This window comes from Dendrobates tinctorius, unplaced genomic scaffold (assembly GCF_039654945.1).
Source record: "Dendrobates tinctorius isolate UK_male_01 unplaced genomic scaffold, ASM3965494v1 ptg000144l, whole genome shotgun sequence".
NCBI classification, from domain to species: Eukaryota; Metazoa; Chordata; class Amphibia; order Anura; family Dendrobatidae; genus Dendrobates; species Dendrobates tinctorius.
In genome coordinates this window covers 12,139,852-12,160,940 of record NW_027361811.1, presented here as the reverse complement: position 1 = coordinate 12,160,940, position 21,089 = coordinate 12,139,852, and the positions used below count along the sequence as shown (strand labels likewise).

General features: G+C 45.2%; 1 protein-coding gene across 1 annotated transcript in view; it reads right to left on the bottom strand.

Annotated features, from left to right (window-relative positions):
- The window catches only part of LOC141049510 (uncharacterized), a 177,015-nt gene that overhangs the window by 21,206 nt on the left and 134,720 nt on the right, over window positions 1–21,089 (bottom strand). Inside the window, exon 12 of the mRNA XM_073546033.1 lies at window positions 18,627–18,754. Within this exon, the coding sequence (XP_073402134.1) occupies window positions 18,627–18,754 (128 nt within the window). The remainder of the gene's footprint in view (window positions 1–18,626; window positions 18,755–21,089) is intronic.

Genomic DNA, 21,089 nt, shown 5'->3' with positions numbered 1-21,089 from the left:
AAGATGTGCCTATGAAATATATATATTAGATATTTATTACCTGTTCTCCGCAGCCCAAAGCTGCAAGGTTGAGTCCACATGACTACAGGCCACACCACTACACAAGCATAGCCCCACAGCAACAATGGCCACCACAAAGTACCAACATGTTCTCAGGCTGTGAACTGAGAGCAAAGATAGGTGGAACCCCTGTTATAGTCTTCTAATTAAAAATGCCTATGCCAAATGAGAAGAATGCTGATCCAAGTAAAGTTTGGGTGCCGAGAGGTTCGCTGTGACTTGGTAATGGGCTTGATACAGTCTGATGAGAATGTTAAACTAAAAACCTCATGATCAGTTTTGTAAATTTTTGCTTAGCTGCAATGGATCAATGTATTAGTTTTTCGATGTGTGGTTCATATCTTTTTCTACAGATGTGGAATATTTATGCAATGTTTAACCTCTTAACCACAAAGCTTGTTTTCACTTTTCTGACCATGCCAAATTTTCTTATTCTGACCACTGGCACTTTATGTGGTAATAACTCTGGAAAGCTTCAGCATATCACAGTGATCCTGAGAAAGCTTTTTCATGACATGTTGTACTTTGTTACTGGTAAACTTGTGTCAATTTTTTTGTGTTTAATTGTGAAAATATCGTAATTTTGGAGAAAAATTTGAAAATTGATCAAACTTTCAATTTTTATATCTTTAAACCAGTTAGTCATGCTGTAGAAAATAATTTATAAAGAACATTTCCCATATGTCTACTTTACATCTGCATAATTTTTTAAAGATTTTATTTTGTTAGGTAGTTAGAAGGGTTAAACATAGTAACAAAGTTATCAAGGCCGAAAAAAGACATTTGTCCATCCAGTTCAGCCTATATTCCATCAGAATAAATCCCCAGATCTACGTCCTTCTAAATAACCTAATTACTGTAAGATACAATATTGTTACGCTCCAGGAAGACATCCAGGCCTCTCCTGAACCCCTCAACTGAGTTCCCCATCACCACCTCCTCAGGCAAGGAATTCCAGATTCTAATTGCCCTAACAATAAAGAATCCTCTTCTATGTTGGTGGAAAAACCTTCTCTCCTCCAGATGCAGAGAATGCCACCGCCACCTTCCTTGGTATAAACGGATCCTCAGAGAGATATTTGCATTGTCCACTTATATACATATACATGGTTATTAGATCGCCCCTCCGTCGCCTTTTATCTAGACTAAATAATCCTAATTTTGCTAATCTCTCTGGGTATTGTAGTTCCCCCATCCGATTTATTAATTTTGGTGCCCTCCTTTGTACTCGCTCTAGTTCTGTTATAGCCTTCCTGAGCACCTGTGCCCAAAACTGTACACAATACTCCATGTGCGGTCTAACCAGGGATTTGTACAGAGGCAGTATAATGCTCTCATCAGGTGTATCCAGACCTCTTTTAATGCACCCCATGATCCTGTTTGCCTTGGCAGCCGGTGCCTGGCACTGGTTGCTCCATGTATGTTTATCATTAACTAGGATCCCCAAGTCCTTCTCCATGTCAGATTTACCCAGTGGTTTCCCGTTCAGTGTGTAATGGTGATATCGATTTCTTCTCCCCATGTGTATAACCTTACATTTATCATTGTTAAACCGCATCTGCCACCTTTCGTCCCAAGTTTCCAACTTATCCAGATCCATCTGTAGCAGAATACTATCTTCTCTTGTATTGACTGCTTTACATAGTTTTGGATCATCTGCAAATATCAGCAATTTCTAATTTTCCAATAAAATTTTTTTTAAAAACTTTTTTTAGGGACTACATAAAGTTTGAAGTGACTTTGAGGGGCCTATGTGAGAGAAAATGCTCAAAAGTGGCAACCAGTAGCGTAGCTACTGGGGGGGGCAGAGGGGGCGGTGGCCCGCGCTCTGAGGGGGCCCACCTGGGCTACGCTATTGTAACTATCTGCAGCAGAGCAAGGAGAATGGTCGTGTGTATGTAGCGGAGCTGCATGTGTACGAGGTGTACAGAGTGGAACTGCGTGTGTACGAGGTGTATGGAGCAAAGCCACATGTGTACAAGGTTTACGGAGTGGACCCATGTGTGTACAAGGTGTACAGAGCGTGGCCACATGTGTACAAGGTGTACGGAGCAGAGCGACATGTGTACAAGGTTTATGGAGTGAAGCCATGTGTGTACTGATTGTAGCCGTGTGTGTGCGAAGTGTACGGAGCAGAGCCGTGTGTGTATGAGGCATAGAAAGCGGAACCGTGTGTGTATGAGGTGTGCGGAGCCATGCGTGTACAAGGTGTATGGTGGGGAGCATTCATACCTCCCAACCGTCCCAGATCCAGCGGGACAGTCTCGATTTTGAGAGAGAGTCTGCCCCGGCTGGGAGCTTACTTTTCCCGCAGACACAGGAGTACATGGCAGAGCCCTGAGGAGCACTTTAAAATTCGCATGTGACGTTCCACCGGAAGTGATGTGCTAGGAGCTGAACAGAAATGAGGTAATTTCGGGAGGAGATTGTAACAGAACCATGGAGGCACTTCAGGGAATGCTTCAGATCCATGACCGTGTCCTCCTCCGACAGTGCGGACAGCGGGATCGCCTTGGACATGGGGATGTTGGCCATGTGAGCAGATCATGATATGTCCTGCATCGGGAGGCTCAGGTGGGCACTACAAAGGGAGCCGGGCTGCTATAGTATCTTTATAGAATCTTTCTTTCTCTCTCTGTTTCTCTGTTCTTTCTTTCTTTCTCTCTGTTCTTTCTTTTTCTCTCTAATCTTTCTTTTCTTACTCTCTCTGTTCTTTCTTTCTCTGTTCTTTATTTCTTTCCCTCTTCCTTTCTCTCTCTATTCTTTCTTTCTCTCTCTCTCTGTTCTTTCTCTCTCTCTCTTTCTTTCTCTGTTCTTTCTTTGTTCCCCTCTTCCTTTTTCTCTCTCTCTGTTCTTTTTTTTGTGCTCTGTTCTTTTTTTCCCCTCTTTCTTTCTCTCTCTAATCTTTCTTTCTCTCTAATCTTTCTTTCTCTCTGTTCTTTCTTTCTCTCTCTCTTCTTCCTTTCTCTCTCTCTGTTCTTTCTCTCTCTGTTCTCTTTCTTTCCCCTCTTTCTTTCTCTCTGTTTTTTCTTTCCTCTCTGTTCTTTCTCTCTCTCTCTGTTCTTTCTTTAAAGAATATAATGTAGCCCCTTTAGAATTTAATGCAGCCCCCCTCATAGGGTATCATGCTGCCCTCCCTTATATGGGGTGTCATGCTGCCACCCTTATATGGGGTATCATGCTGCCCCCTCCTCATACGGGGCATTTGATGCTGCCCCCTCATACAGGTATCATGCTGTCGCCCCCCCATATGGGGTATCATAATCATGCAATCAGGACTCACTATATAAATAAATAAATAAAAAATACCTATCCTCCTCGCTCCCACGCTGATTTCGGCGGCGACTCTGTCAGGAGCTGCGCTGCAGTCAGACCGGCACACAGCGGGGACGTACTATCAAGATTTTTTTATACATAGATTATTTTTGGCAACAGCGCGGTCATCTGCTGAGGTTCTCTGGTTAGGGTCCCACTCAGAAGTTTCGCCCCCCCTGAACCAAAACCCTAGCTAGTGCTACGCCTCTGGTGGTAACATTTTGAAAACAGCACCTCTCAAAGTGTTCAAAAACACATTCAAGAAGTTTATTATCCCTTCACAGGAATTAAACCAATGTGGGAAAAAAAAATGAACATTGTAAGTTTTCAGACAAAAAAATATTCATTTGGCCCCGAATTTTTATAATGGTAACAGGAGAAAATAAACAGTATAATTTGTTGTGCAATTTCTCCAGATTATGCCGATATGCCAAATGTGGTGGAAAACTACTATTTGGCCACAAGGCAGGGCTTGAAAGGGAAAGAGAGCCAATTGAACCCTGGAGCACAGTTTTGTCTGGAATAAGTTGCGGACGCCATGTCATAGTTGACAAGCTCTTTACAGCAAAAAAAAACCCCTCATAAATAAACCCATTTTGTAAACCTACTATATTTCTGAAATGGTGTGAGGTGCCAGAACAGCAGAACCCCCTCCATAAGTACCTCATTTTATAAAATACATCTCTCAATTAACTCATCTAGGGGTTCAGTGATCATATTGACACCACATGTGTGTCACAGAATTTTATACCATTGGGTGGTGAAGAAAAAATAATTACATTATTACCACTAAAATGTTTCAGCCCCTGATTTTACATTTTCACACAGGAAAATGAGTAAAAATGGCACCAAAATTTGTCACACAGTTTCTGCTGAACATTGCAATACTCCATATGTGCCTGTACAGTTGACTCGCCCCCAGAGGCCGTGGGGTACTCGGTGCCGGGCCCGTTGATTACAATGGGAGATGTCACAGTGGTGGTTACCCGGTCCGTGGCCTCAGGCGGTCAATGTAAAAGGGGTAGAGTAATGGGGATAAAGTTGTTGAGATGATTCGTGATGCCACCTGTGGTTTCTGGTTAGTTTGACCAGCGCTGCAGGGTTGCTTCTCTGGGACAGATGGTATGGTGCAGCAATGATGTTGAAGCTCCACACAGGTGGAGCTGTAGTCCCAGGGCAGTGTAGATGAGGTTGGCTAGTGGAGAGATGGTGTAAAGAAGCAGATGTATCAGAGCAGGGTGTAAGGCGCGCGAATAAGTGGAGGACACAAGGGCATGTAGTTCCAAGGCTTTACTCACAGTCTGTTGCGCATACAGGTGCCCACTTCGGTGCCGTGTCCTCCAGGTCAGGGGCTCAGCCAACTCCCAGGCAAGGTAAAGTACACCTTTCCAGCACTCCTCCAACATGTGCCTTCTCTGAACGTCTCCACACTAGCGCCTAATCTGAAGTACTTGAAGTTGCGTATTAAACTCAAGTTCCTTCTTCTTGATGCTACTTAGAACTCTACTTGTACGGCAGACAGCTGTGGCCTGCTTCGGGGACTCCTTGCTATCAAGTCCCGGCTCACTCACGTTGCTGTTGTGCCCCCAAGTCTTAGGTGGGAATACAGTGGTGACAACTTCTATTCCTCCGGTGTCTGCTGCAGGAACATCAGTATCCATACAACCTCGGGGACTGGACCCTGGCCATGGGCTTCGAACTTGAGGAAGGGCTCTGCTCTGACCCTAGACCTTAGTTCTCTTCTCCTTACGTTCCGTACTATACTATCTTCCTTCTGAAGAATCAGGCTTTCTATGGCTCTTTCCTGTGCCAGCAGCTCCAGGTCACAGGAGTCTGCTGCAGCACTTCCTTCACTCCATCCCTCTCCGGGGATCTTCTCTCACAGACTGACCTTTTCCTAATATTCTCCCGCTCTCTTGTGCAGTCTAAGCTCCACCCACCTCCCAGCACTCTTCGTGTTCCAAGCAGGGAGCCACCAAAGGTGATATGCTACACTACTATGTTGTGTGGGATGCAGGTGTTGGAGTGTGGTCAGGTGCCTCCACCTTACCTGGATAGTGGGGTACCACACCTCAGGAGGAGGTGCAGTACCTCTGTGGTGACTGAACCCTCAGGGGCACCACACAGTACTGCTTAGCCACATGGCATGACTCGTAACAGAAAGAGTGTTGTTTGACTCTTGGAGAGCAAATTATCATACAATAGTTCGCCGACTCCATACACAGAGCCCCTAAGTGCTAGAAGAGCAGAATCCACCCTCATGTGACCCAATTTTGGAAATTACAACCCTCTGGGAATTTATCTACAGGTGGAGTGATAATTTTGATTCCATGGGTGTTTGCCAGAGACAAGTAGCAGTGGATGTTGCTAAGTGAAAATTGCAAATTTCCCATTGTAGTGCCCGTACCTTGTAGTCTTCATACGTTGCAGTGCACATTCATTGTTTCCTAGCTCTTGCTTCTGTAGACATGGACCCCGTAAATTAAGCGGGTTCTCATCACTACAGAAATGCCAAACATGGATACTCACTGTGGTTTAGGTACACTGTGGGGCTCAGAAGGGAGGGGGAACTTGGATCTGGGAGCGCAGAATTTACTGAATTTCTTTTAGGGGCGAGCTGCAATTTTGGTTTTCTAGAGCCTTTGTACTACCAGAAATGTGGAAGCACCCTATATTTCCATTGACAGATGACAGACCTCTTAATGATACAAAAAGGGCTCTATACCTATTATGGCTGTATGTGATTATTATAGGCAGGGGTGTTACATGGACTTCCTTTGTACTTTTTAATTGTTTTTAACACGTGTGTTGTGTTTTCCAATAAAGCATTTTTCTACGGTTATTATGTGTTATCAGATTTAATTGGTGTGCAGGCCATTCTTTGCTTGGTCTTTTTTCTCTTACATTTCGAAGCTTTTATTGGGAACATTTTACATAACTTTTGGGATCACATTTATCCGGCGCTCTACGCTGACCACTTATATCGGGGTTGCCATCTAAATCTCTGAATGACGTGATTCAAATGAAACCCCCGATGTATCCATTCACTATAATGAGGTAGCAGAGTTACTCTGGATTCCATCTGGTATCTGTTCAGTGGTGTTCTTCTTTTCAGAGGTGAACAAAACTGTGGTCAACTGCGCTTTTTTGCACTCTTAAAAAGACAGACACTGATGGATAACTAGTCAGACGGTGTCCACAGTGTCTCCATCTGCCTCATTACAGGGAATCTTCCTCTGGGGGTTACGTCTAAATCATGTATTTCATAGATTTACATGAAAACATGCTTTTCATCATGCTGGTGCTCGGAGTAAGCCTGCGTACCATCGATGTCGTGAAGAGTTTAAATTTCATCACTATGCTGGATCAAAGTTTCATCAGTGTATGGTCACGGTGACATTTTTACCATCAGTGATTTTCTTGTATGAAAAAATAAATTAATTAAAGAGGTTGTCCGCTACTCAGACAACCCGTTCTCGATCACTATGTTTCTCCTTTATAAAATAACTAGCTATGAACCCGATCTACGCCCGGGTGGTGAGCATTTTTACTGGTATATGGTCTCCCATCCTGGTATGTGCTGCCCTCCTCCTATCCTGGTATGCATGGCACCCCTCATCCCCATTCTGGTATATATGGTCCCCCCTCATCCCTATAATGGTATGTATGGCCCCCTCATCCCTATCCTGGTATGCATGGTACCCCCTCATTCCTATCCTGGTATGGATGGTCCCCTCACCCCCCCTATCCTGGTATGCATGGCCCCCTCACACCCCAATCCTGGTATGCATGCTACCCCTCACCCTCCAATCCTGGTATGCATGGTCCTCACGCCCCCCAATCCTGGTATGCATGGTTCCCTCGCTCCCCTTTTCGTGGTATGCATGGTCCCCTCACCACCCTTTCGTGGTATGCACGGTCCCTTCACCCCCCCTTTCGTGGTATGCTTGGTCCCCTGACCCTCCTTTCATTGTATGCATGGTCCCCTCACTCCCCTTTCATGGTATGCATGGTCCCCTCACTCCCCTTTCGTGGTATGCGTGGTTCCCTCACCCCCCTTTCCTGGTATGCGTGGTCCCCTCACCCCCCTATCCTGGTATGTGTGGTCCCGTCACCCCCCTTTCCTGGCATGCATGGTCCTCTCACCCTCCTTTTGTGGTATGCGTGGTCCACTCACCCCTCTTTCCTGGTATGTGTGGTCCCCTCACTCCCCTTTCGTGGTATGCGTGGTCCCCTCACCCCCCTATCCTGGTATGCGTGGTCCCCTTACTCCCCTTTTGGGGTATACGTGGTCCCCTCACCCCCTATCCTGGTATGCGTGGTCCCCTCACCCTCCTTTCCTGGTATGCATGGTCCCCTCACCCTCCTTTTGAGGTATGCATGGTCCCCTCACCCTCCTTTCGTGGTATGCGTGGTCCCCTCACCCTTCTGTCGTGGTATGCGTGGTCCCCTCACCACCCCTTTCGTGGTATGCGTGATCCTCTCACCCCCCCAATCCTGGTATGTATGGTCCCCTAAGCCCCTTTCCTGGTATGCATGGTCCCCTCACCCCCCTATCCTGGTATGCGTGGTCCCCTCACTCCCCTTTGGTGGTATGCGTGGTCCCCTCACCTCCCTATCCTGGTATGCGAGGTCCCCTCACCCCCTTTTCCTGGTATGCGTGGTCCCCTCACTCCCCTTTTGTGGTATGCATGGTCCCCTCACCCCCCTTTCGTGGTATACATGGTCCCCTCACCCTCCTTTCAAGGTATACGTGGTCCCCTCACCCTCCTTTCATGGTATGCGTGGTCCCCTCACCCCTTTTCGTGGTATGTGTGGTCCCCTCACCCCCCTTCCGTGGTATGCGTGATTCCGGCCGCTCTCCTGGCCCGGTCTTCGGCCGAAGGGAAGCGCCGCGGCAACGCTCCTCCCGGTCAGGTAAGTATGTAAGTATGGCGCCGGACATAGCGGTATGCAGTGTGTACGCGTACCGCCATCTCTGGCGCCATACACACTCCTCACCGCTGGCTGTCTCATTCTGTCTGGAGCCAGACTGCGCAGGCGCGTCGTGCTTGCGCAGTCTATAAAGGCTTCGGACAGAGTGACGCTTAGCCTGTTATATTATAGATAACACATACACTTACTTCTGGTTTGGGTACCATTCCAGAAGTGTTGGCATTGACTTTCCAAGGGCTCTCGTGGGTATTGTGAGCCCTGCAGCCAATCATCGGCTGTTTCACTCTCCCCTCCTTCCGACAAATAAGATATTCGGAGGAAGTCAGAGCTGTGACTGCCCTCTCACTGGTCTGATTCGTCTGAAGGAGGGGAGAATGAAGTGATAATATGACCTGGAAGAACCGATCCCAACAACCCTGGAATGGCTGTCTCACCGAAGGTGGTACAGCTCTTATTTTTTTATAAGGAGGGAACATACTGATTGAGAATGGGTTATTCAAGTAGTAGACAAGCCCTTTAATTGAAAAAATTCTCCTACCTCTTACAATATTAAAAACATACAGACATCATACATCCACTACTTTAAAAACCATCCCTCGACCAAAACTGGGCTGCTAACTATAGACCTGACTCTAATCTTCCCTTCATCTCTAAACTCCTGGAACGCCTGGTCCACTCCCGTCTTATCCGCTATCTCTTTGATAATTCTCTTCTCGATCCTCTCCAATCCGGTTTCCGCTCTTTAGACTCTACTGAAACTGCCCTCACTAAAGTCTCTAATGATCTACTAACAGCTAAATCAAATGGTCATTACTCCATGCTAATTCTCTTGGATCTCTCTGCAGCATTCAACACTGTGGATCATCAGCTCCTTCTCACTATGCTCCGTTCCATTGTCCTCAAGGACACCGTTCTCTCCTGGTTCTCCTCCTATCTCTCTGACCGCTCCTTTACTGTATCTTTTGCCGGTTCCTCCTCCTCTCACCTTCCCCTTACTGTTGGGGTTCCTCAAGGATTGGTTCTAGGCCCCTTCCTCTTCTCCTTGTACACTGCCTCTATCGATCAAACAATCAGTAGATTTGGTTTCCTGTACCATCTCTATGCTGACGACACCCAATTATACGCTTCTTCTCCTGACATCACGCCAACCTTTCTAGAAAACACCGGCGATTTTCTAAACGCTGTGTCTAACATCATGTCCTCACTATATCTGAAACTGAACCTGTCAAAGACTGAACTCCTTGTGTTTCCTCCCTCTACTAATGTACCTATACCCGACATTGCCATTTCTGTGTGTGGTTCCACTATTTCTCCCCAGCAACATGCCCACTGTCTTGGGGGTCATACTTGACTCCGAGCTTTCCTTTGCCCCCCACATTCGATCACTGGCTCACTCTTGTCATCTGCACCTCAAAAACATTTCTAGAATCTGAACTTTTCTTACTTTTCACTCTGCAAAACTCTTACTGCTTCTCTTATTCATTCTCGTCTCGACTATTGTAACTCTCTTCTAATTGGTCTCCTTCTTACCAAACTCTCCCCTCTCCAATCTGTCTTGAATGCTGCAGCCAGGATCATATTCCTCACCAATCGTTACACCGATGCCTCTACCTTGTGCCAGTCATTACACTGGCTACCCATCCATTCCAGAATTCAGTATAAACTTATTACCGTCACCCACAAAGCCCTCCATGGCTCAGCACCACCCTACATCTCCTCCCTTGTTTCAGTATACCACCCTACCCGCGCCCTCCGTTCTGCTGATGACCTGAGGTTAGTATCCTCAATAATCAGAACCTCCCACTCCCGTCTCCAAGACTTTACATGTGCTGCGCCAATTCTTTGGAATGCACTTCCCAGGTCAATACGATTAGTCCCCAATCCCCGCAATTTTAAGCGTGCCCTGAAAACGCATTTATTCAGACTGGCCTATCGTCTCAACACATTAACCTAATCTATCCCTGTGTGGCACAGCCAAAAGTTTTACCATAACCAGTTTCCCCGCATCATATTCGCACATGCTTAATGCATCCATTAGCCCTCTGTGTCTGTACTGTTACACACTTAACATTATAGCTGGTCCATACAATCAGGGCAACTGTTACCACCCACCTTTCATGTCTACCTCCTTCCTCATAGACTGTAAGCTTGCGAGCAGGGCCCTCATTCCTCTTGGTTGTCATGTCCGCCATGTCTGTTATGCCGCAAGTTGCCTGGAGCAGTGTGCATGCGCGCCTTACCTCATGGCTGCACGCTGTTGCTGGGTAACCATCCGTCTCTGTCTGACTCTGCAATCCGCTGTACTCCTGCAACCCCTGATCATGTGACTTTTCCTATGTTCCAGCCCTGCTCTGGTTCTGCAATCCGCTGTATTCCTGGAAACCCCTGATCATGTGACCTTTCCTATGTTCTAGCCCTGCTCTGATTCTGAAATCCGCTGTATTCCTGGAAACCCCTGATCATGTGACCTGCTCTATGGTTCTACCCAGGCTCTGCCTTGGCCCGGCTCTGGGCTTCGGCCTACGCGCCGCTGCTAGACTCTGTCCTCAGGTGCTCTCTAGCACACTCCCTGACTAGTCCCAAGGCTCTGCCTTGGTCCACCTCTGGGCTTTGACCTACGCTCCGCTGCTAGTTCTATGTCTCGTTTTCTGGCTAGTCCCAAGGCTCAGCCTTGGCCCGGCTCTGGGCTTCGGCCTACGCTCCGCTGCTAGCTCTGTTCTCTCTATGACCTGACTCTGTGTTTCTGCCTATGTTCCTCTCCGTGTTACGCTCCCTGCCTTGCCTTGCCTTGTTTCTTGCTTTGCCTTGTCTTGTTGCTTCGTGTGCCCTTTGCATGCGCCTGGCCTTCCTAGCCTCCTGTTTGTGCATCAGCTGTGCCCGTTCTAGCCGTGCCCGCCTGCTTGTGCCTCAGCTGTGCTCGTCAGTCAGTGACAGCTGTGTCGCCTGCTATGCCTCAGCCGGGTTCGCTGGAGTCTTGCCCGTCTGTCAGTCCTGCAGCCCGTCCAGCTAGCCAGTGCCCCAGCCGTGCTCTCTGTGCTTCCTTGCACCTCACGCTGTTTCTGCACTGTGCTCTACGTGCTCTCTAAAGCATGCGCAGGCCCTCGCCTGCTCCTTGGCATACCTCCCCGTGCTTCTGTAAAAGTACGCGCAGGTCTTGCCATGTACCCTGTCGTGCCCTCTTGCACGCACAGGCCCTAACCCTGTTCTCGCACCCTGACCCTGGCGTGCCCTCTGCACGCGCAGGACTCTGCCTCGAACCCTGACCCTGGCGTGCCCTCTGCACACGTAGGACTCTGCCTTGAACCTGACCCTGGCGTGTCTCTCTGCACGTGCAGGACTCTGCCTCAAACCCTGACCCTGGCGTGTCTCTCTGCACACGCAGGACTCTGCCTTGAACCTGACCCTGGCATGCCTCTCTACATGCGCAGGACTCGGCCTCGAACCCTGACCCTGGCGTGTCTCTCTGCACGCGCAGGACTCTGCCTTGAATCTGGCCCTGGCGTGTCTCTATACACGCACCTTGTTTGTATGTTGTACCTGTCCCTGGCGTGCCCTCTGCACGTGCAGGCTTCCGTTCTTGTACCTGTCCCTGGCATGCCCACAGCACGCGCAGGCTTCCGTCCTTGAACCTGACCCTGGCGTGTCTCCTAGCACGCATCCTGCCTCGTATCCTGGTTTGTCTGCCGGATTCCCGAAGCCTGCCGACCGCTGCCAGAGGTCCGGAAACAGATGACTACATCCTTATGCCTGGATCCCGTCAGTCCTTGCCAGTCGTCCGGAGTCCGATGCCTTCGCACCTGCATTGGACCCAGGCGTGTCTTCTTGCACTCACTCTGCCTTGGACTCAGGCGTGTTTCCCAGCATGCACCTTGTCTTGGACCCTAGCGTGTCCTAGCACGCACCCTTCCTAAGAACTCTGGTGTGACCCCTAACACGTACCCTGCCCTGGATTCTGGTATGTTTTCTGCACGTGTTATGTCTGGAACATTTGGCGTGCCCTTGCACGCACCTTGCCGTGTTTCACCGTTTGTGTCCTGCACCTGATTCTCTGTTTTTGCCTTGTATCAGATCAAAATGTGTAACCACATTTGCTGAAGAAACCCTGTGACCTCGCTTATGTTTCATATCCTGTTCGTCTTGTTGCCAGGCACTCAATAGTGTCTCCCTGAGCCGGCCATCTGGTCCAGCTGCCGTGGTGGCTCACCCCCTTGGTCTTGCCCCTGACACTCCCTGTACAGGGGGTGGGTTCTCACTAGGTCAGCTCGCACTAGGTGGGTGGGTGCCATGGCCCAGAGGGTGCACTCTAAGAAGAAAAACGACTCAGCGTAAGCTGACGCTCGTCACATTGGTATTTGTTATAATCTATGTGATTATTGTTATGCTGTAATGTCTATTGTCTGTACAAATCCCCTCTGAAATGTAAAGTGCTGCGGAATATCTTCTGAAGGAGATAGCAGAAGAAATTTTTGAACCCCTTTCCATAATCTTTGAAATTCTTGGAGAACAGGAGAAGTCCCAGAAGACTGGAGAAGAGCAAATGTTGTTCCTATCTTCAAAAAGGGGAAGAAGGTGGACCCAGGCAACTATAGGCCGGTGAGTCTGACTTCTATACCAGGAAAGATCTTTGAACAAATTATTAAACATCATGTATGTCAGTACCTGGATAAGAATGAAGTGATTAAACAGAGTCAGCATGGGTTTGTAACTAATAAGTCATGTCAGACTAACTTAATTTCCTTCTATGATGGAATCACTGATTGGGTGGATCAAGGAAATGCTGTAGATATAGTATATCTTGACTTCAGCAAAGCATTTGACAAAGTATCTCATACAATCCTTATTGAAAAAATGACTAAGTATGGAATGGACAAAGCAACTGTTAGGTGGATTCATAACTGGCTTAGTGATCGGACCCAAAGAGTGGTCGTAAATGGCTGCACATCCAGTTGGAAGAATGTCTCAAGTGGGGTACCACAGGGCTCTGTCCTGGGCCCTGTATTGTTCAACATCTTTATCAATGATTTAGATGAAGGAATTGAGGGTAAACTGATTAAATTTGCTGATGACACAAAGCTAGGAGGGATAGCTAATACTAGAGAAGAGAGAGAGAGGATTCAAAAAGATATAAATAAACTGGAGAAGTGGGCAGCAACTAACAGAATGGTTTTTAACAGGGAAAAATGCAAAGTACTACATCTGGGCAATAAAAATGAAAAAACCATATACAGAATGGGAGGAATAGGGCTAAGCAACAGCACATGTGAAAAAGACTTGGGTATACTAATAGATCACAGACTGAATATGAGTCAACAGTGTGATGCAGCAGCAAAAAAGGCAAATGCAATTCTAGGATGTATTAACAGAAGTATACAGTCTAGATCACGTGAAGTCATTATTTCCCTATACTCCTCTTTGGTCAGACCTCATCTGGAATACTGTGTCCAGTTTTGGGCACCACATTTTAAAAAAGACATCAACAAACTGGAGCAAGTTCAGAAAAGAGCGACCAGAATGGTGACTGGTCTGCAAACCCTGTCTTATGAGGAAAGGTTGCAGGATTTGGGAATGTTTAGTTTGCAAAAGAGAAGACTGAGAGGAGACTTAATAGCTGTCTACAAATATCTCAAGGGCTGTCACATTGTAGAAGGATAAACTTTATTCTCATTTGCACAAGGAAAGACTAGAAGCAATGGGATGAAACTGAATGGGAGGAGACACAGATTAGATATTAGAAAAAACTTTTTGACAGTTAGAGTGATCAATGAGTGGAACAAGCTGCCACAAGAAGTGGTGAGTTCTCCTTCAATGGAAGTCTTCAAACAGAAGCTGGACAGACTTCTGACTGGGATGATTTAGCGAATCCTGCTTTGAGCAGGGGGTTGGACCAGATGGCCCAGGAGGTCCCTTCCAACTCTACGATTCTATGATTCTATGATTCTATGTTGGCGCTATAGAAATAAAATTTATTATTTATTATTATTATTACAGGACACACGGTTTGCACATGAATGACAATGTGTGCTGTCAGCGATTTTTCACTGACACATAGACTGGTCAGAGTATTTTAATGTGGGACTTATCTTTGATTTTTTTTATACACACACAGGGGCCGCAAAAAAGACATGTAAACAGCAACATATAATATTATGGGTATGTGTTCTATCTATGAAAAACATAGAGAGAACGTGTACGTGATTGACAGACATCTGAATGAGGCCTTAGCCAACTTAACCGGACATACCCTAACTAGTATTGTGCATAAAAGAAGCACCCTAGTGTTTTAGGTCATTGATGATACATAAACAAGGAAAAAGTACGTTATTGCGCAATATTTATAATGATCATTGACTTTTTCTATAAAAATAAATCTACTTGTAAGTGTTGTTAACTATAATTAGATTTTTTTGTATGAAATGTAAAAAGAAAAAAAGCTCTATGGCCAATGGATTACAAGTAAGAAACCATTCATCAGTTGAGAGAGAGTGCTGTATCTTGCAATGTTATTTGTGTTCTCTTATAGGATTTTTTACTTGCACTTTTGTATAATTTGCACTTTGCACCAATTTGTCAAAAGCATTTCATCTCTCAGAGAAAAAAGTCACAAATGTTCTACATGCAGCAAAAGAAATAAGATGAAATAATGCCAAAATAATATGTGATGAAGAACATTTGGTACTGTACTCTATCTAATATTATACAAATGTTCCACGACTTTCTTCCTCCCCTCTGTAGCGATATCAACATTACTATTTTATTGCAAATTTATATAAAGACAATGTAATATCCATTAACGTCAATGGCTGCCCACTATCCAGAGTCCTGCAAGCTCGCTGCCTTGGGTAACCCTTGACTCTCATCTCTTTTTCAAACCACACATCCAAGCCCTTTCCAATTCCTGCCGACTACAACTCAGAAATGTCTCGCGGATTGGCACATTCCTCAACCAAGAATCTGAAAAAACACTAGTGCGGCACTCATCATCTCCCGCCTCAACTACTGCAGCCTCCTGCTTTGTGGCCTCACCTCTAACACTCTTGCACCCCTCCAATCTCTCCTTAACTCCACTGCCCGACTAATCCACCTGTCTTCCCGCTATTCACCCGGCCTCTTCTCTCTGTCAATCCCTTCACTGGCCCCCCAATGCCAAGTGACTCCAGTTTAAAATCCTAACCAAGGCATACAAAGCCATCCACAACCTGTGTCCATCCCTTCTATTCTGGAACTCTCTACCACAACATATCAGACTCTTGCCTACCATGGAAATCTTCAAAAGGCACTTGAAGACCTACCTCTTCCAACAAGTCTACAACCTACAGCAACCCTCGTTCTACCATACTGCTACACGACTAACTCTATCCTCACCTACTGTATCCTCACTCATCATTTGTAGACTGTAAGCCTTCGTGGGCAGGGTCCTCTATGCTCCTCCTCGTTTTGCTGAAGATTTTTGTTATGAGTGAATATATAAACTTTGATCCATATAATTAATTATTTATAAAGCTAGGATAGCATTCACATCAAATGGGGTTTTATCATTTTAAATTTCATCCCATAACATGAGTACTCCTCTCAGAAAGTGAGCAGGGTAATTACGATACTTGGACCCCCTCCATCCTATCAGGTTCCTCTTTGATTTAAAACATTTTAACAGCAAAAATATCTTTTCCTGCTGTGTACAAAAACCAAAATGGCAGGGTGAATATTTTCTATTTGTCACAGGAAAACTTACATGTTTATGCTGATTTTGCAGTGATTACAAAATATAAATAGTTTCATAGTTTCAGTTTCACAATTTTAAGGTTGAAAGAAGAAACAAGTTCATTGAGTTCAACCTGTAAGGCTGGTTTTACACACACCGTATTTTTGCGGGCTGCAATTGTGGCCCCAATAGCTTTCTATGAGGCCGCAAAATCGTCCCACAAAAATTCAATGGTGCACTGTGTGCCGTACGGCCGTGAGGGCCGTTTTTCCGGCCGTAATAAAAGACTGAGCTTGCTTGATCCTTTATATGGCGTACGGACACGACGGCCCCCATTTAAATCAATGGGGCTGCAAAAACAAAAGGAACTTTGTTTTTGCGGTGCACCGTCACTTCTAGTTTTGCGAAACGCCGGGGTTTTTTTCCAATACTATTTCTATAGTACTGGAAAAAAACACGGCAATCCGCAAACACTTTTTGCGGCCCGTTATTGCGGTACACCACAAAAAATGCGGCGATACGTCACGCAAAAACGGGCCGCTATAGCGGAGCGCAAAAAATGCGGTAAGTGTAAAACCAGCCTAATAGTCAAAAACTCAAATTAACTATTCATATGCAGTCTTGGCCAAAAGTGACATAAATTTTGTTTTTCACAAAGTGTTCTCTGAAGTACAAAGTTGCTGAAGTACAATTATAAGCATTTCATAAGTTTTTACACTTTTATTTACAAATGCATCAAGTTTATGCAAAGAACATTTGTAGTATTGTTGACTCTTATTTTTCAAGACTTCTGAAATTCGCACTGACATGCTTAACATCCATTTCTGGACCAAATCTTGATTAATGGCAACATATTCTAGTCTAATTAGTACATGGAGTTTATCACATTTTCTGTGGGGGTTTTTTTGCCCTCTCACTTTTTGAGGATTGACAAAGGAGATTCCTAACTATGAACCCCAATTTTTTTTCTTTTCACTGAATCACTTTTTTTTTACTTTTGCCTTGTGACATAGTCTCCATCATGCTGGAAAAACCATTGTTCATCACCGAATTGCTCCTGGATCGTTTGGAGAAGTGGCTTTTGGCACCACCCACCATCTGTCCATCACGATGCCCCGTGCGTCGCTGCCTCCTCTTGATTTGAATCCCGGCGCCTGCGCTGTGACAAGTGAACCGACATCAACTATTGCGCCTGCGTGTTGCGGAGGCCCCAGCCCCGCAGTATGAATACATCATAACACACTGCGGGGCGAGATCTGGGGCCTCCACAACGTGCAGGCGCAATAGCCTGATGTCGGTTCTCGGGCAGCGCGCACGCCTGTGTCATAGCACAGGCGCTGGGATTCAAATCAGGAGGCAGCGACGCACGGGGCATCGTGATGGACAGATGGTGGGTGGTGCCGAGGCACCGGACAGGCATGATGGACAGGTGTTAGGCGGCTGATACAGGGGGACACATCATACCTGTGGGACTCATTACAGGTAAGAGGAGCTAATTATAAAAGTCGATATTTCAGCGTTACTAGGGGTCAGAAAAAGAAGAGCCACCTTCACAGAATGCAGCCTCAGTGCTGCTGAAGGTGGCTCTTTAACTGAAAAACGCCCTGGGGGGGGTGACAGGTTCCCTTTAAAGCAACCAGTCTGCTTTTTCCTGAGCAAATGTGAAGATCACTGAAATGATGTAAGCAGGTCATTTTACGGCAGGGCTGAATTCCAGTGGAAACTGGGTTTGTTTGTGTGATTAAGTTAATTTTCATTGCAATGAATTTTGATTTTTTTTTTTAATTTATATGCTCACTTTTCATAGCAATCTAGAGTTAATGCAAATGACCACTATAAAAATTGAAGCAGCAAAGTTTGTGAGAAATAAAATTTGTGTCAGTCTCAAACCTTTTCACTACAACTGTATTTAAGGTACTTAAATAGGCAAAGTTGTGGTCTTGTAGTGCTAAAAGTTTCTGGAAGAAACCAAAGTGGGATTGACGTCTCACTACCACCTAAAATCCTAAATAAGATTGTTAGATACTTTGTAAGGCTAGGTTCATATTTGCGTATGGAAGAGCTGCAGAGGGCTGTGGACTTCCTCCGTGAAGCTCCGCCCACCACCGCACCTCCACCGGTCAGCTCCGCCTACGTCTGCATACTTCTGCATGCGGCCTGCGTACCCTATCTTTAACATTGGGTACGCAGGTCGTGCGGATGTATTCGGATGCCTCCGCATGCGTTGTTTTGACTATGCGGTGACTGAATCAAATTCCAACATGATGCGTTCAACGCGGGTCGCCGCATTATCAAAATGACGCATGCGGATACATCCGCACGACCTGCGTACCCAATCTTAAAGACGTAAACAGAGCTGACCGGAGGAGGTGCGGCAGTGGGCGGAGCTTCACGGAGGAAGTCCGCAGCTCCTCCATACGCAAATGTGAAGCCGGCCTAAGAGCTTTCAAAACCAAATGTGTCACATGCATAGCCTATACTACCCTACATTAGTAAGCATTCTGTTCACATAGATCCAGCTATCTTTTCAGTAAAATTGTAAGGCATAAACAAAACATTTATCATGCACAGTAAATACATATTGGACATTCATACAGAAGTAAATTCTTATTCTTACTTGATTGTCGGCCGATAAGTGCTGATTTCCACTAAACTGACATCTGTCACTTGTAAGCAAGAGCTAAGAGTCAGATTCTCCAGCTTTGAGCATTGTTTTACAATGTGATGAACGGCCCGATCTCTCACCTACAAAATAAAGCAAAGAGGAGACGATCAACATGTTATAGGTATACTTTAGATTCCTAGCAGAGACCACTAGAGCAAAGCTTGCAATTTGTTACTATGATTGCAGTTAGCCATTAAAATGAATCAACCACAGAGGACTCTCAAATCTTATTATTTTAAATCTCTAATTCATTTTCTCAAAATATAAGCATTGTTAATTTTTTATCAAATGTGCTACTTCATAGGAAAAATATAAATGTTCACTATGCAACACAATCACAGCTAGACACAGATTTGGATGCAGATTTATTACCCCATGTCATACTCTAGCCAAAAATAGGAGCACTGTTGGATTTATGCTGCTGAAAGGGATTCTCTGGTACCGCTCACTTACACATCGGCGTTTAGTGGCGCTGAGTACAGAATTCTTTCTACTCAGATTTTTGAAATTAGGTCAAAACTGTAAAGGGAGCAGAGCACACAAGACCATAGGGTGATATCCTAATAAAGGAGAAAATGAAGGCAAGAGTATGTGCCCACCTGAGCCAGTTGTGTAAGGCAAAAGTCCTGAAAATTGTCCCAAGTCATCTCACCCTATTCCTACTTATCAGATTATCATGTAAGTTTTATTCCTCTGAAATGTTTATTTTACTGCTTTCTTTTGTCTAAACTTGAGTGCATTCTATAGACTGATACTTGAAAAATGCGGTATATATACAATTATGGAACGCATGTTTACAGTTGTGGACCATTCGCCTTGTCAATCCCACCAACAATATTTACTGTTTAAGGTAGTACCCCACACCAAGCTGTCAGCTATGATTAAGGGGTTTTCTACCAGAAGAGTGAAAGCATTATGGGTTTTACTTTTTAATACGTGCACATTTTCCCATTCTTTTAATCCTAAATGAATAAAGCTAAGTTTCAACTATTTTCCTTTGGTGCTGGAGACCATCCCCTTTGGGACCATTGAGAGCCCAGTTTTGTGCATTGTCCATTTTGGTCAGAGATAAGGAATTACATACACTCATGCATCATGGGCGGACATTGCATTTGTTCAAACAGTGCAGCCACACATGGACTAAAGAGTGCCTTGTTACTTCTCCAAAGCAGCAACCAGCTTTTGACATATGAATGGGTGCATTATGATGAACTATTGGACTGAAAATGGCTCGTATACTGTACGTGAACAGGAGCCCTCATCTGTCGGTGTCCACTCCTGTGATGAGTAATGGCATAACCTTAACCTCTTTCCGACATCGGGAGTAATAGTAAGCTGATGTCGGACTCTCCCTGCTTGATGCGGGCTCTGGCGCTGAGACCGCACCTTTCTGGGCATATGACAGCTGATGTATACAGCTGACATGTGCCCGCAACAGCCACGGGTGGAATCGTGATCCACCTGCAGCTGTTAACTAGTTAAATGCCGCTGTCAATCTCTGAAGTGTGCTGGAAATCTCGCCCATCGGTGACCCTGTCACATGATCGCTTGTCACCAATGGGTTGGCATGACAACCAGAGGTCTCCAGCAGACCTCTATGGTTGTCATAGCCAGATTGCTATGAGCACCATCCAGTGGTCGGCGCTGATAGCAAGTGAGCATTTCTGCTACATACAGGCAATCTGATCATCGCCTGTAAGTAGCAGAGCCGATCAGACAACTGCAGCTTCTAGTCTCTAATGGATACTATTGAACCATGCCAAAAGTAAAAAAAAGTTTTAAGAATATATATATATATATATATATATATATATATAGTTCAAATCACCCCCCTTTCACCCCATTCAAAATAAAACAATAAAAAAATAAAACATACACATATTTGGTATCGCCGGGTTCAGAATCGCCCGATCTATCAATATAAAAAAAGAATTAACCCAACCGTTAATTTAGTGATACCAAAATGGTATCACTAAAAACGTCAGCTCGGCATGCAAAAAATATGCTCTCACCCAGCCCCAAATCACGAAAAATGGAAACGCTACAGGTATCGGAAAATGGCTCTATATATATATTTTTTTTAAAACAAACTTTGGAATTTTTTTTCACCACTTAAATAAAAAAGAGCCTAGACATGTTTGGTGTCTATGAACTCGCAATGATTATAATGGTAGGTCAGTTTTAGCATTTAGTGGACATGGCAAAAAAAAAACAACTGTGGAATTGCACTTTTTTTCCAATTTCACAGCATTTGGAATTTTTTTACCGTTTTCCAATACACGATATGTTAAAACCAATGGTGTCGTTCAAAAGTACATCTAATCCCGCAAAAAATAAGCCCAGACATGGCCATTTTGACAAAAAATAGAAAAGTTATGGCTCTGGGAAGAAGGGGAACAAAAATGAAAATGCAAA